Consider the following 17,749-nt stretch of genomic DNA (forward strand, 5'->3'; position numbering starts at 1 on the left):
CTGTTCCTGCCTAACAGGGTTTTGTGAGGGTTAGAGACCTATGAATTCAAGATATTGAAGAAATGTTATAGAGAAATTTGATGTACATTTCCACAAGCAATATAAAAACAAATACGACACAGCTATTTCTACTTTATTAGTTTCTGAAAAGAAGACAGCAAGTTCAACTATGCTATTTTTTTTTTTAAGGATTGCATGAATTTCTTTCATTTGTCTAAGAAGCCAAATTTCATTTAGTAGCTCACATACAAGCCAATATGAACTTGTTTATTAAGCCAGGTGACTTTTTGTTCAGTTTGTTTGTTTGCCCAATGAACAATTCATGAAAAAAACTCTTTGGCTTTCTGGGAATATTTTAATTGCTTGTTACTAGATGTTTGCCCTTGCAACAACACGACAGAAGCTTAACAGTGCATTCTGAGAAGTATATCCACTTAAAAAGAAATGTTATTTTGCTAAAATTGTGCAGTCTAAACAATGCAGAAAGTCTACTTGCTGTGCAATATGCTGCCTTTACACTTCATCTATATGCTGCACATACAATTTCATATACTCATGTATATTTGGGGGAAGATACATTGATATTATTTTATAAGAGGCACAATTGTCTAGTGGTTGGAGGAGAGGAATTAAGACTTTTTATGCTATATCGCAAGCTCTGCCACAAACTTTCGTGATGGTGCACAAATCAAGTACCTTCCTGTCCCTATATCTCAGTTTTCCTATCTGTAAAATTGGGATCATATTTTCCCACTTAACAGGGTTACTTTGAGAATGTTTGTACAGCACCTTGAGATACTCAGATGAAAAGTACCAGATGACTGCAAAGTATCATTATTATTCAACTAATAATATTCTGTTTACACAAGCAAAATGGAGCAAGCAATTTACATCCTTACAAGCAATTGTTTAAATAGGTTTTCCTTAATTTTATTTCACTTGAATTCCTACATCAATGGAGCAGGGTAAAATAGAGCACTTAGCTCATTCCTGAGGTCCTAATTTATTTGTATCTTTTTTGTTTTCAATTCAAGTTATAGCAATAATGAAGAATGTGGATTTTTCCTGTCAACCTTCACTGCATAAAATGCAAACCATTTTTTTCATAAAAAGCACATTTCCCTCTAGGGGTTTGGAATCTGTTCTTCCTAATATTTTACAAATCCGGAGTATGTTGTATATAACTTCTGCAGGAAAAATTGGGGAGTGGGAAGAGTTATTGCTTCCATATCTTAAGTTACTTCCATGTGCTGTTTAGTGAACTTCACATTTCAAAATAGCTTCCTTTGCAATTTGAGAGTTTTGCCCCTTGCAACATGAGAAATCCCAAATTCCCAACAGGAACTGAAGCCAAACAATATAAAGGTGCTGAAATTGGAATAATTCAGTGTTCAATTTCATGCTGAGCTGCAGCTTTAAAATTTTTCATGATGTTTTTACCATATGCTTTAATTTAATCTTGATAGTGTACATGTGAACCTGTGTGAATTCACAGCACTGAACTTAATGCTTCAGGGCTAAGAGATAAGAAACAAAGCTTTATTATCTGAGCACCATAAACTAAATCCTACTGTCCTTTACTTTCCACCTGAGGACTGCAACCAGCACCATGGTGTCTCTGAGTCCCGATAAGCTGCTGCGTTTAGACTCTGCTGAAGATTTAGAGGTGGGCAGCCTTCGTTTTTTACCAGATTTATCCACAAAGCAAGGAATGGGGGAACTCACTTATTTGAAAGAATTTTAGGGAAGAATGCTTCACTGGTAGGGAGGGAAAACAAAATTTAAAAATTCACTTTCAAATATCTCGATCACAGATACCAGCCTTTCTTCTTATTTAACTGTGCAAAGGTTTCTAAGTGGTCAAAATGTGAAATAAGCAGGTATTGCACAGTACAATTTAATGACATTTTTTTGTGAGCCAACAACTAACTGGATATGGTACAAACCACCTAGCTCTTCATGTTTCAATCTGAGTTCTGACTGGGAACCAAAATGTGACACCATGATAGAAGCTATCCTTATGAATGAAAGTAGTTCATGTATGTTGATAAATCCATTCTCTTATTTCTCTTGGGCAGGAACTGCCTTAAATGAACATGTGGTTATGGAATTCAATTAAATATATTCCCCAACAGGGGTCCCTGTTAAGCAAGAAAAACTACCTAGAGGGGACAAAAGTGAAAAATCAAAACTATGTTTTAAATATCAGATACAGTAAAACCTTTACACAATTTACTATAATATATATTTAGTACAGTATGTCTAACTGATATATTTGAAGAACTGAAGTATTACAACTGCTTAACTGCAACTGCACATTGCTTATAGTTACAGCCCCTTCCTACAACACGTTATACACACACACAAATATGCTCAGCCTAAAAGAACCATCTTCAACTCTCCAATACAAGACTTACATGCAATATTTATCACACCGTTATGCGACCAGAGATCAAATTTTCTAATACAAATAAAGTGAAAATGGTTCTTCCAATTTGAAGCCCATAAAACACTTATTAAAGATAAAAGCAGGTTATTTGGCTATATGGGACTCTGCAAGATGCAGTATGTGCAACAGAATGAAATAGAAATTTCCGTGATGGAAAATCATCCTCTTTCCCTCTTGATAGTATAATAACCTTTTAAATCATGTTTGACATTTGTAAGTTGAGTGAGTTGGCAGCCCTGTAAAATCTATGTGGTAATATATGTGGTAAACCCTTTCTGGCACAGTAATCTGATTGCTTTGTCTAATGGCTCTCACTTCATGTGGCCTACATGTCCCCAAGAGACTTATTTGACTCTGCCTTTCCAGAGCCACTGGTTGCTAATGTTCCTTATTATGAAGAAAGCAGGAAAGTGCCTGGAGGCAATGGCTACTCGGCCAGTGGAACAACCACAAGTCAACCTTCTGCTGAGCTTTTTTTCCCAGTTTCCTAAAGGCTATAAAATATGCACATGCGTTATAAAGGGAGTTCTTTGTGCTAACACCGCCCCCCCCAATTTGACAGCACTATTTACTCTGCTCCAATTGCTAATCTGACAAGCTTCATCTGCTAAGCAAACCTTTTATCTTCTCATCACCCTAAATCTCTGAAGGAAAATGGACACTAGTGGCATATGCCCATTGCTGGTCCTTATGCTTAATGAGGTACACTATTTATAGGTCTAACTATAAGGACACCTTGGAGACATGTTACATCAAGTTGGGTCAGGAAGGAATGTGAGGAAATAATGGCAGGCATTGTATGTTTCTCTTTTTCAGCAAATCAGTTGACTTGGACATACAGCTAGACAACAAACCGTGCAGGACAGTACTGTAAATTCTACAACAATTCATGCATCTACACTTGAGTTAAGTTATTGAATGAGATCCAGACAGATTTGTCTAAATGTTTCTTTGGCAGTGGTCTAGCAATCATCTAACTCTGTATTAGAATATTTAATAAATTTACTAATCATTCTCCAACATGCTTTAAGGGAGGAACTAAACGATCAGATTTGAAGTCAGGTTTTGTGCCTACTTCCATAGCAAACTGCATCACAGGAATGTTGTGAAAATAAATTCATTAATATCCAAGAGGCATTCAGAGGCTATTGGTCCATATCAGTATCTAATAAAATAAAAACCTTCATTTCAATTGAAGTTACTATTTGGGGCACCTACGTATTATCCAGATATTACAGAAATATAGTCTAGCCTGTCATATATAGTTTGCATATGTTGAAGGCTTTATTTTGTATTTCATCTTCACAAATATGGCCTGACCTGAGTCCATCCTACCCCAAAATATAAATACATCAAAATTACAGACTATCAGTGTTTCTTTGTATTGGAACCCAAACAAGAATCAAACCCAATGGTGAAGTTGCTTTTTTTTTTTTATATTAAAAATGGTTTCAGAACTAGTGGAAAGTTTATTCCATTACAGGGCAGTCTTACAGCCTTCACCGGCTCGGACTTAAAAACATTTAAAAATGTTTAAACTTCCAAGTAAAGCTTTCTTAAACCCCAGATCTTAATCTACATATGGAGAACTTCCTCAAGCTTCTGAAATTTCTTGATGTTAACTAGTTCCCCAGTGTGGGCCTGAAGGTCCCATGGTGACAGAGTGCATTGACACTCCCCACGTCATCCATCTTGCCATGGCAGCCAACTATCCAAAAGGGGGTTGATTAGAACACTCATCAAACATGGGGATAAATTTCAATCACATCCTACTTTAAAATAAGTATTTTGAAACTGTCTGACACTAAGACTGCCCAATATCTGATGGGAGATTAATTCAACATTTCACTAGCAGACAGATGGATGCCACACTAGGTCATCAAGGAATTTGCAGGCCAGACTCCTCCTTTGGTTCCATTGAACTGCATAGAATATAAAGTTCATGCATATTTCCCATTACAGTATAAATGTTGTTCCTACAGAGAACCTCTGGCCTAAGCCTTAAGAATTGACCCTAATTTACCCTTATTTTTACCCAATCTATGTCACCGTCTCAGTACTCCCCACTACAATGAACTGAAGATGTTGTTCTTTAGACAGCATTGATGCTATTTAGTAATTGGTCAGGGAAGTGCAATCACGTGAGCCACCTTATCAGTGTTTACAATGTCTGCTCATGGGATCCTCAGAGTTATACAGTCACCACACTTTGTCATGAAATGGTTCTTGGTAGCACAAAAGATAGTAGCATCAGCCAGCCAAGACATGTTGGCACTTCAGCTGCTAAAGCTCTAGCACAAGGTAGGTCCATAATACCCTCCAGCTGCCTACAATCACCACATACTTCCCAGTGCCCGCAAGCAGCCTGCCTGTCACCCGCTCATTCCAGTAGCCTTCCAAATGCTATTGAACCCTCCTCTCCTGGCAACCACATCCATCCTGAGTGGGAGGAAAAGTGCAGCAGCAATTTCACCCTTGATAAATTCATCACATTGGCCTCTGCTGACCTTTTTCTGCTCAGATTCATCACACAAGAAAGTAATAGACTACCTCCCAATCCCTGACATCTTTGTGCCTGCGTTTTGTTCCCCCACTTCTCTTCCTCCTGCCTCCAGTTCATAACCTCCTCCTACTCCATTTTGTGCTATTCCACTACTTTGCCAACACTTCTGACTCTAACCCAGTATCCTGCCCTGACATACAAACACGCACAATCCTATGAACCCTCTCAGTCTCACTTGCGCTCCCTCAGTCTTCTCCTGCCCCCTACAGTCCCTCTGCATCCACTTCACTCTCTCCTGCACCTTATCCCTATCTCCTCATTCCTCCTATATTTTCCCATACCTGCTCATTTGGTCTCCTGTCTTCCACATTCCCTTCAGTCTTCTCCTGGACCTTTTCAGCTCTGAATCTCAGGTTCCCGTATGTCCTCATAGTGACCTCTACAGCTTCTTAACAAAGTGGCAGCCATTTTTCCTGAGGGCAGCCAGGCTGTACTCCCATGCAAAATAAATAGGTTTGGGGCAAGACTAAGGGCAGGTCACTTTCAGTGTAGGAAAATGGTGACCATCTTGCTTGGCTTCAGCTCTGTTAAAAGTCATGGGACATGGTGACCATTCTGAATTAAAAAAAAACCCACATGATGGAAGAAGGCAAGTACAGAGAGATCACATAAAAATACCTGAGAGAATATTGCCAGACTCGTGACAAAATCATAAGAGCTAGTAGCAGTGTTGGCACCATATAAAGAGAGTGAAAAATAATTCCTGTCCTTAAGAGTTTCTAATCTAAATAGACAAGTCAGAGAAAGGACAGAAGAAAAGAAGTATCATTATCCACATTTTACATAGTCCCTAGTAAACCCCTGCAGCCTCCCTTATATCACTAGTACAGCGACTAATCCACAATTTCTTCCTCCTCCATAACTGTGTATGTACTTTCTTTTGAGACACTTAGCCTATTGCAGCATATTGTACTGTAGCAGCAGCAGCATATTGTACTCCAGTAAGCTCCTCTTCCCTCTCCAGCAGTGCCATTTCACAGGTCAACCCTCATACTTGTCTTGCTCCTCATACCTCATTAATACTATTACCCCTTGCCAGAGCCCTGGCACCTAGGTAACTAATGAAAGAAGAGATATAGAGGTAGGTGACTGTAATCTTGACAAACAGGGCTGCGCACATAGAGACGAATAATGATGGTAGTGAATGTATGAGGAGAGCACGGCCACATTAGCCAGTATAACAATAGGCCTTTTATTCGGTTCCTGAACGGAATGAAAAGCTTTCACCTTTCCAGAAATTAAAGGGAAAATTTGTTTGTTAGTTGTAATATATTCAGTAGTGAACATTTTATCCCAGTCATAAAACTGCCAAACCATTTGTCATGACCGGTAGTTTGCGCATTGCTTTGCTCAGAAAAGGCCTAACATATTAGAATATCTCTGCATCTACAAATCAACAATGAAATACACTGGTAAAGCTACCTGACAAAGCTTGTACATTGACTGCCTGTGTCATAACTGGCTCATGCCACAATATCACCAGTTCCTGAATTACAGAAACATCAGATTTAGCCAAAAACACTTTGAGAAAAAAATAATTTCCAACAAAATTTATGACCAAGTCCAAAACATAGGCTTAAGCGTTAATCACGTTACACTTCACAGAAAACCTCACAAACCTATGATGTTCATTCATTCACCTAACATGTTCAATCATCCCAGTTCTTCCCCCACATCTGCCTGCCAGACTCCGAAATTATGGAGAAATTTCAGTAGCATAACAAAAATATTAAGTTAGAAGCTTATTTGACAGAATATCCTTCCCATTAGAAGGAAGATTTCAGGTCACACCTTAGTCACAAGTCCAGTACTTACAAGGACCGGCTTTAAGATTTTCAAGACCCCAAGCAAGAGTGGGGTCCAAGAAACCAGAAAATGGAACATTAAATTTCAATATCTTCTTTTGATTGTGTTGCTGGAGGAGATACGGGATTCTGGAAATGTGCAGACTTTTTCCCATGTAGTCTGGGTACTCGAGATGAAGCTAGGAGAATCCACCAACTGCAAAATCTGTATAGGATGCAGAGCCCCGAACAACTGCTTGCTTTGTTTACTTTAATGAATACTCAAGTTATAAACCCTTATGAAAAAAAATGTGTGTATGTTATGTGGTACTGCTCCATCACTACAATCATAGATTTCTAGACACAGATGAATACAGTGAGTTAAATAATGATGTAGAAGTAATGGAGTCTTCTCTCAATCTTTTTGTACACTCACTTATATTCATTCACTGGAATTCTTGTAAAACACACTTTGTTAATGTCTTTGTTTAGAAGAAGATGTGATTACATTTGTGACTGGGTGCACTTAGTACAAAATCTGTTACACTTGGCATTTCCTATGCTGATTGTTCACAGAGGGTGTCAGACCAGTGGCTGTCACATGGTCAGACAAGGAAAACAGCACAACAGGCACGTTAATTAGTATAGCATAAGCACAGTAATAATGAACTCTAATTGCCTTGCAGTGGCAGTTACCATAAGGCATAAGCCCCATATTAGCCATCCACCTGTGGTTATGCCTAGATGGTATAGTCTAAGCTAAACATAGGCTTCTGATAAATGCACACATTAAAGGTGCTACTTTATCAGCCAAAAAGTGCATTTGCCAATCTGATGTTTTAATCCTATCACTACTTCCTGCACAACACATATTATATATATATCATTATTTCTGATTCTTTGCCATTTGAACCAGCTCCCACAATTGTAGAAACAATTCATGGTTGGGCAGTTTTGTAGTCAGGTATTTGATCTTAGTATTATTGAGTGAAAAATACAACAACATAAAAATATATTAAAACAGGTTTCCAATACATTAAAGTAGTGCCAAATAGTACAGAAGTTAATGGCTTGTCAGAAAACAATTACCAGATAGCAAAATATTTACTTTTAATTTAATTCTGGAAGATTCAATGTTGCAGTGACAATACCTTAACTAAAAGGGCATTCTATACAACAGTGAAGTGAGCCTTAATGAAATAAACAGGCTGCATAGTATTACTTAACCAGTTTAGCTCACACTTATGTTAATTTAAGGCAGACTTTTCTCTGAACACTGACTATAAATTATGCTGAATTATGCCACAGTGTGAAGCAGTCTGGGGAAAAAATGGCTTACTATCTGCAAAGAATGAACTGAGACATCAAAGCTCTTAGTCACCACATCTCAACTGCAGTCATCTTTTAGCATGACATTCCAAAGCACTGACAAGATAGCAAAATCTGTGAAAGTCTCAACGGGAAAACCTCTCTCTGCAAAGCCTTCTCTCCCAAGAGAAAAACAACATGCCTACCTTTGCCTCCTTACTTCCCTCCTTCTAACCTCCATATCCACATTTCCATCACAATAGGTTTTGTTTTTGTTTGGAAACCTCAGATTTCCTTACTCTCCATTGAAGGATGATTGCATTGGCATTATCACTTTATATGCCAACAGCCTAGTTTATACAAAAGCTTTACTTGGAGACCATTATTCCATGAACTTCTCTACATCTCAGATATTTTTAAAAGGTGCTGATCACCTTAGCATCCAGTTTAGTATACCCTGGAAAAGAACATTTAACTTGCTAGTATCTAACCAAGTGCAAATGACAAATTTGACCTATTATCAGGAGGCTAAATTACTTGGGCCATGGCTACACTAGAGAGTTGCAGCGCTGGTGAGGGGGTTACAGCGCTGCAACTTAGGATGTGGCCACACTTGCAAAGCACGGCCAGCGCTGCAACTCCCTGGTTGCAGCGCTGGCTGTACACCCGGTCGAGCCTCGGGTGTAGCGATTCCAGCGCTGGTGATCCAGCGCTGGTCAGCAAGTGTGGACCCCACTAGCGCTTTTATTGACCTCCGGGGTATAAGGAGGTATCCCAGCATACCTTTTAAGCCTCTCTGGTAATCCTGCACACTCCACTGCCCTGGGCTCAGCTGACCCCACCTTTAAATGGCCCTGGGAATTTTAAAAATCCCCTTCCTGTTTGCTCAGCCAGGTGTAGAGTGCAATCAATCAATCAATCAATCAGCAACCATGCCTCCACGCCCCAGACGAGCCCCAGCATGGAACAATTCTGAGCTGCAGGACCTCATCAGTGTTTGGGGTGAGGAAGCTGTGCAAGCACAGCTGCGCTCCAGCCGGAGAAATTATGATACCTATGGGCAGATATCACAGTCCTTGCTGCTAAGGGGCCATGAACGGGACGCGTTGCAGTGCAGGGTAAAAATTAAGGAGCTGCGCAGTGCTTATTGCAAAGCCCGTGAGGGAAATCGCCGCTCAGGAGCTGCCCCCACGACCTGCTGTTTTTACAAGGAGCTGGATGCCATACTTGGGTGTGACCCCACTGCCAATCCGAGGAGCACGATGGAGAGTTCAGAGCAGGGAGAAGTGGGGGAGGGTGTAGAAGAAGCCGAGAGTGAGGCTACTGGGGTGGAGGGAGACACCTCGGAGTCCCAGGAGGCATGCAGCCAGGAGCTCTTCTCAAGCCAGGAGGAGGCTAGCCAGTCGCAGCAGCGGGAAGTTGCTGGTGAAGAAGAAGCAGAGGAGCGTGCTCGGGGTAAGCAGATTTTATGTTTTGGGAGAGGACGGTTTGGGTTATGGCTGCCTGCATGCATGCCTAAACGTGGAATAGTCCATTGATTTGCTCTATCACGTCTCTGTAATCGGCCTCGGTAATCTCTTGAAAAGTTGCAGCCAGAGCATGGGCAATGTGCTTTCGCAAGTTTATAGGGAGAGCCACCGTGGTCCTTGTCCCGGTCAGGCTAACTCGTCCGATCCACTGTGCAGCGAGGAGTGGGGGTACCATGGCTGCACACAGGCAAGCTGCATAGGGGCCAGGGCGGAATCCACATTGCTGTAGAAGACCCTCCCTCTCTTCCCAGGTAACACGCAGCAGTGATATATGTGGCAGTAGGAAACCCTGTTGAGAATTTAGGGATACTTCAGTGCAGGGCGCCATGTTCGCGGTCCCCCCCCCCCAACCCCGCCAGCAGGTTGCGAGCACCACGTTGCGTTCCGGTCTCCCCACCCCCTTCCAGCAGGTCACCAGCACCGCGGTGCGTTCCGGTCTCCCCACCCCCCTTGCAGCAGGTAGCCAGCACCGCGGTGCGTTCCGGTCTCCCCACCCCCCTTCCAGCAGGTCGCCAGCACCGCGGTGCATTCCAGTCTCCCCCCCACTTGCAGCAGGTATCCAGCACCGCGGTGCGTTCCGGTCTCCCCACTCCCCTTGCAGCAGGTAGCCAGCACCGCGGTGCGTTCCGGTCTCCCCCCCACTTGCAGCAGGTATCCAGCACCGCGGTGCGTTCCGGTCTCCCCACTCCCCTTGCAGCAGGTAGCCAGCACCGCGGTGCGTTCCGGTCTCCCCCCCCTTGCCAGCAGGTCGCCAGCACCGCTGTGCATTCCGCCCCCCCCACAGCAGGCCGGCAGTTCCACGGACCGCCCCCCCCCCCCCCCCGCCAGCAGCTCGCCAGCTTTATGTTCCCTACTGTCCCCTGTGCAGGCCACCAGTACCTCCTCTACCCAGTGCAGATAAACCCCAGTGAGCCATCAATCAGTTCCCCCTCCCAGGTGAAGTCGGGGCAGAAACACTCACCCCATTGCTCGCCATGCCTTCGCTTCCCTGGCCTCTCTGTGTTATGTTAGGTATGTGGGAATGATGCTACAAAAAGTCTACAAACTCCTTCACTGTGTGATAATAAACAATGTAGCCTCTGTGTATTACATGTTTCTATCTATGTTTTTTTTAGTGACCTTGACTAATGTAGCCGGATCACCAGCCTCACGTCGGTTGCAGAACTTGAGAAAAAATCCGCGAAAATCAAAAGAAGAATTGATCAAAGCAGTTATGAATCACTACAACAGAGAAAGTAGGAAGACGCAGGAATGGAGAGAGAAAATGTATGAGTGGAGGCAAACACAAAGCAGGAGAAAGGAATTGGCTACCAAAAAAACCTCAAAGCACATGATAAGCCTCCTGGCTCGCCAAACTGACTCTTTCGAGTCTCTCGTAGCCATGCAGGCAGATCTGTACCGTGGTAACTCACAACCCTCCCAAAGCTCTCTTTCTTGTTCCCCAGTATTTGCACAAAACACCTTTCTCCAGCAGCCAGTTTCTTATTACCCCCAGCTGCCCCCAACACCTGTACGATCACCTACCAGCCCTGATAACTACAATCCTTACCCTGTGCACTCCACCCCCATTACTCTGCAGCATAGTAATCCTGAAGTGCAGCAGACATTGAACAGCAATCCAAACAGGACATATTCAAACCTCTGAATGTACAGTCCACCACCCTAACCCCCCCTGGTCTTTTATGTACTGTACTTTGAATAAAGGATTTTATGGCTTTTACAATACTTTTTATTATTGCAGAAAGTGGTAAATACTGTACCCCAAGGTAGAAAGGAGCACAGCAAAGGCACCAAACATTACTGTTGGCTCTCAGCATCAAATTGCTCTCTTAAGGCATCCCTAATCCTTGAAGCCCTTTCCTGGGCCTCTCTAGTAGCCCTGCTCTCTGGTTGTGCAAATTCAGCCTCTAGGCGTCGAACCTCGGAGGTCCATTCCTCACTGAATCTTTCACCCTTCCCTTCACAAATATTATGGAGGGTACAGCACGCGGATATAACAGCGGAGATGCTGCTTTCCCCCAAATCTAGCTTCCCATAAAGACACCTCCAGCGGGCTTTCAAACGGCCAAAAGCACATTCCACAGTCATTCTGCACCGGCTCAGCCTGTAGTTGAACCGGTCCTTGCTTCTGTCAAGCTTCCCTGTATACGGTTTCATGAGCCAAGGCATTAAGGGGTAAGCGGGGTCTCCAAGGATCACAGTGGGCATTTCGATGTCCCCTACTGTGATCTTGCGGTCTGGGAAAAAAGTCCCAGCCCTCAGCTTCCTGAACAGGGCACTGTTCCGAAAGATGCGTGCATCATGCACCTTTCCAGGCCATCCTGAGTAAATGTCAGTGAAACACCCACGGTGATCCACAAGCGCTTGCAGAACCACGTAGAAATACCCCTTGCGATTAACGTACTCTGATGCCAGGTGGGGTGGGGACAGAATAGGAATATGCTTCCCATCTATTGCCCCTCCACAGTTAGGGAAACCCATTTGTGCAAAGCCATCCACAATGTCCTGCACGTTCCCCAGAGTCACAGTTCTTCTTAGCAGGGTGCGATTAATGGCTGTGCAAACTTGCATCAGCACCATTCCAACGGTGGACTTTCCCACTCCAAACTGGTTCGCCACCGATCGGTAGCTGTCTGGAGTTGCCAGCTTCCAGATTGCAATAGCCACCCGCTTCTCCACTGGTAGGGCAGTTCTCAATCTCGTGTCCCTGCGCCGCAGTGTAGGGGCGAGCTCAGCACACAGTCCCATGAAAGTGGCTTTTCTCATCCGAAAGTTCTGCAGCCACAGCTCGTCATCCCAGACTTGCAGGACAATGTGATCCCACTACTCAGTGCTGGTTTCCCGAGCCCAAAGGCGCCGTTCCACGGTGCTGAGCACGTCTGTTACTGCCACAAGCAATTGAGTGTCTTGAGCATCAGGCGTTTCAATATCATCGTCTGACTCCTCACTGTAACTTTGCAGCTGAAGGAATAGCTCCACTGCCATGTGTGATGTGCTGGCAACGTTCATCAGCAAGGTCCTCAGCAGCTCGGGCTCCATTTGTAACAGAAATCTCAGAAATTGCACTGCAGACTCACAATGCCGCCAAAATGCTCAGAATGAGTAGCAAAGCACCACGGGGCATTGGAACAGGAAGCGGAAAGACCCGCACACTTCCTTCCCCTTCCCACAAGCCACAGCGCCAAAATGGGACGAGGTGCTCTGTGGGATAGCTGCCCACAATGCACCACTCCCAACAGCGCTGCAAGTGCTGCAAATGTGGCCACACTGCAGCGCTGGTAGTTGTCAGTGTGGCCACACTGCAGCGCTGGCCCTACACAGCTGTACCAACACAGCTGTAACTACCAGCGCTGCAGAACTGTAAGTGTAGCCATGGCCTTGGTGACTTATAATCAGCAAATATGCAGCTCCTCTCCTTTTTTATACCAAGTGAGGGGAAAAGATCATTATTGACTATTCTATCAACATATGATCAAGAAATTATGTCCCTTATTCCACATTAAATAGCAAATGGATTTTAATTGTTGCAAATGCTCTATCTTTAGATTACAAAAGCAACATGTCACTAAAAATGAGCATTTTACCTAGTGTCTTTGAGGCTAAGAGTAATTCATGCAAAAACAGCACAGAGAAATCACTTGCCGAGGTGCACTGCAAAACACCAGGTACAAAATCTTGCAATAGTTCTGTTTTGTAAGCATCTTTCTGTTGTTTACCAGTCTCTCCAGAGCAGCAGAATCCTAAACGTATCTCATGTTATTTTCCTAAAGAATTGTAAGCATTGTATGACAGTTTAATTCCATTAAGTTAAAATACATAATACATTTTATTTTAAGGTGTTTTTGCAACCACTGAGATAAAACATATAAAGAAAAAACAAGAATGAAACCATTTCCACTAAATTACTATCACTGTCTAATTTCTGGAAGCATTTCAGGGTATGCAACCTGCTCCTTCTTTGGCGATTCAAGCCAAAATCAGTATGGTTTAACCACTATGCAGTGAAGACTTTAAGTATAATAGACTAAATATTTACTACAGTTTCATACAGTGAAGGTTAAATGAATCCACTTAGAAGGATACAGTGAAATAATATATTTTAAACCTTGGGAAACTTGAATCTGACACATTTCGGCTGTATTTTTGTTCTCCTTAAAGATGCATGAAAGTGAATAAGCCTGAAGACTAAATTGCCCTGCTATCCTTGGAGAGGTCAATCCTTTTACATTTGAATGAAAGTGCTCTGCTAATGTGGGGGTCTAGACAAGTGTGCGATTTGGTCTCAGTATGGAAAGATGGATTTATGTTCACAATGTCTCCTAAAATGAACAGTAATAGTACAAAGACAAACGTTGTTGTTTTTTATTAATAAATTTTATCTTATGCCCCTTTCTCCTTTGTTTTCCTTTCAGTATTACCAACTTTAAAAGTTCAAATATCATGAATGTCAGTCCCTCCCCCAAAAAAACCAATTGAGATTTTTTTTTAAATAATACATTTAGTGTTCTTTTTATTTGCCTTTTGTTCTGTGAGCCTTAGAGTGCACTTTGCTCATGTCTTCAAGCTTTTCTCCACAACCACTAGGCATAGAAACTTACTTTTCCTTTTAAATGAAAGCTGAGATTCTTCCCTAATCACATGCCTCCAGGAGTCGAGACTTTAGGAAAACAACAAAATAACATGAAACTAATGATCAAATCACAAGAGCTGGCAATTCTCTCTTTTTTGAGAGCTTTTTTTATTTAGAAAACATTACTCTGCAATATTATAAAATAGATTTTTGTTAAATTTGAAGACCTTGTCAAATTATAATGTTTAGGACCTATACAACATAACAAGGTTAGAGTCTAACACATTAACTGTGACTATTTAAACTGAAAGACAAACCAATAAGGGTATTTTAGAAAATTTCTGATGAGTTAACTATGACCAAAACCGTTGATAACTACAGCATTTATCCAATATCGGGAAAGGATAGCAATGGTGTTTAATCATTAGACGAGGGGTAAGTGGAATCAGGATTCCAAAATGTTATTCCCAAACTCTGCCACTGATTGTGTGTGACTTCGGGCAAGTCACTTAATCCCTGTATGCCAACATCTATGCCTTATACAAATAGAATACTTATGTCACAGTTGTGTTGGGAGGTTAAATAATTACATTTTGTAAACATCACAGATGCTTTCATGTAAGATGCTATATAAGGGCCTGATGCAAAGCCTGTTGAAGTCAATGGGAGTCTTTCCACTATCTACAAGTGCTTTAGATCAAACCTTAACTGCCTAAGGAAGGAACCCAGAGAGCACTGCAGGTGCTCGGTACCTCTCAAGACCATAATCTTTTTATGTAACTAAGAATGGGTGGAGTCAATTCCTTGATTGCGATCCTGCAAATAGATTATTGCAGCACCCCCTATAACACACCAACTGAAGGCAATAAAGCTCCATGTGTGGCATGGGTTTGCACATATGGATATGATAACAGGATCAGATCCATACTGCGTAAACTTTGGATTAAAATACATTAACTTTGTGAAATAATGGGCTAATGCATTCCCTTCTAGTGACTTAAATTCAAGTCTGGATCAGATCACAAGGGGGAAAAAAATGTCTGGTGGTCTCCTCTGAATCCCTAGAGAATATCTAGTCACAACACAAAGCCACCAACATATTCCAGCACTAGTGGCAGCAGCCTCTGCTCAAAATAGAATCAAAACTGGAAGAAGCGTGTTATTGAAGGCCAGGACTAGATGAAGCTTTCACCACATCTGGCCACACTCTTCCTGGCTCTAGCTGGTGGGAGTAATCCCTCACTTGTATGAGCCCCAGACACACAGATCCAAATTAAAAAACAACAGCCATTCCATTCATGTCCCTGGTTATTAAACATGCATGAAAACATTAGGGGGTATATTTTCCTCATGATCTGCAGTGTGTTTCATACGTAACTGCAATTACTGAGTATGGGAATTGTGTGTTTAAGTCTCCACTCTCAAAGACTATGTCTTTACATGTACGTGGGGTGGGAAAAGAGCAATGTTATCTTTGCAAATTGTATGCTTTGATTGTCAGTGACTTAGAAAGCAGTTTATTTTTAAAACAAACATTCAGAAAATCTTTGATGGCATATTCATCAATCCATCTGCTTCAGTGTAAATTCTTTGAAGTGCAGGTGGCTTGTAACATCATGTTACAGCAATTAATGAAGTTTTTGAATCTCTTTTGCTCTTTCATGCTCTGTTGAATGGTGAAAAGGGGTTATCATCTTTAATTCTCTATCCAAACAGTATACACAATTAGATATTTTCATACATTTTCATTTCCCTTTCAATAAATGCATGCATTACATGTGTTTAATATAGAGTTACTGATTTCAATATAACTACATCCTAAAATGATCAGGATGATAGTTTGAAAAATAAAAGATTAAAAATTCTAGATGCTGCTGTACTCTAAAAATAAAAGCTGAATAAAGAAACAGGAAAAAAACAACAACATGACCCTGCCTGTGTTAACAAATAAGCTCAGAAATTTAATAATACTCTGAAATAAATCATACGTTTCATACTGTAATTCTCTAATGAACTAGCTAAATGGGTACATTTTCAACTGTCCCCTCTCTGCTGGCATCAGTCCTGCTCAGCTGGATGTTATAGGGCCTGTACTGCTAATACCTAATGGTGATTCCCGTATATAGCTCCGGCTCAGGTAGGTACTCCTTAAAAAAAGCAGGTTTCAAGTTCTATCCCTGCTACTGTGAAATTCCAAATGGCCATGATGTGCAGCATCCTGACAGCCATCAAGTGCTAGGTGATTGCAAGAAAGTTAGATACATCCACACACAAATCAGATCAAATTATTTACACATGCCTATGACTCTCTTTATGTCATTCAGAATTGTATTATTAAAAAGGGCACTAGGATAACCAAAGGATTGTAAGGCTTCTTGCCTAATTGTGAACATGCTCCGTGTAGATTGGACACAATTATCTCAAATGAGTTGTCTGCAGTAAAATTACCCTTGCTTTGTGCAAATGGGAAAAGAGAAATTGCACTCCTGTATTTTTCAAACTGGCATTTTCACATCAACTTGTATTTTAAAACAACACAGAGGAGACTGGAAAACCTTGGGTGGTCTGATAGGAAGACAAGGAAAAGAAGAAAACATTAACATGCTCTTTGGTGCAACAATTATACATACCAACCCCCAGGCAGATGGACTTTTGTTTCCAAAGTTACGAAGAATAAGCTGACTGTATGCGGCTGCCTTGACCCTGGAGTATGCTGTAGATTTTAACCTCATTTTTAAAGTTTCCTTCCTTTCATTGTATTATTGAGTTGACCCTAAGATACCATGTATTGTGTTTTCCTTAACCCCTATTGTTCTCTCGGCTACATGGCATGGTATACAAAAGGATTTTTGTGTATGTGTTGTATGCTGCCTATTTATTAAATTAAGACCAAGCATATACTTGAGCCATAACAATATACATGAACGAAGTTACCTACTCACCAGTCAGTGCAATGTCAGCACTAGATGTACAGCACACAAATAAATGAAGAGATTGTGGATCTGTGCTAGGGCTTTGTAGACCCTGCAGGATTCTATTACACGCTGATGCTTAGGAAACCAACACTGCAGTTCATTTTGCAGGGGAACGTGCTGTGATCCAATCTGTGCATCTTCACTTGCAAGGGAACATGCCACTCCCATCTGCCCACTATGAGCCCCCTCTCCTAAGTCATTCACTTCAGAACACCTGTCTTCAGTGAGGGCTTGCCTGCACATTCATTGACTTTTGACCTGGTGACCCTTTTTCTGGGCTTTCAAGAGCAGCTGGGTCATGCAGACCCTCTTCCATTTTTTCCTGTTTTTTTGGGTTGAACAAGAACTTTTGCAAGACCACTGCCCCCACCAAGTCTGAGGATCTTCCTGTGGGGAACAACAAGGAAACAACCTGACTTCTACTAGGCAGTGGGAAAGGGACACTTTTCATTTGCGACTGCTATTGTGGTAAGCTGCAGATGCAGGTAGCACCACATAAGTAACAGCACAGCAGTTTTAGAGCCCTTTGAATTTCTCTATCTTGCACTAGAAACTATAGGGAGTCAATTCC

The 17,749-nt window shown here is 41.9% G+C and overlaps 2 protein-coding genes across 23 annotated transcripts in view; one reads left to right on the forward strand and one right to left on the reverse strand.

The window, feature by feature from the left end:
* LOC127054628 (uncharacterized) overlaps window positions 1-11,327 on the forward strand; it is a 600,194-nt gene extending 588,867 nt beyond the window's left edge. Inside the window, exons 2-3 of the mRNA XM_050960898.1 lie at window positions 9,238-9,559; window positions 10,749-11,327. Of these exons, the coding sequence (XP_050816855.1) occupies window positions 9,238-9,559; window positions 10,749-11,278 (852 nt within the window). The 3' untranslated portion in view covers window positions 11,279-11,327. The remainder of the gene's footprint in view (window positions 1-9,237; window positions 9,560-10,748) is intronic.
* ROBO2 (roundabout guidance receptor 2) overlaps window positions 1-17,749 on the reverse strand; it is a 1,593,247-nt gene that overhangs the window by 356,406 nt on the left and 1,219,092 nt on the right. The window lies entirely within an intron of this gene.

This window comes from Gopherus flavomarginatus, chromosome 1, assembly GCF_025201925.1.
Source record: "Gopherus flavomarginatus isolate rGopFla2 chromosome 1, rGopFla2.mat.asm, whole genome shotgun sequence".
NCBI lineage: Eukaryota > Metazoa > Chordata > Testudines > Testudinidae > Gopherus > Gopherus flavomarginatus.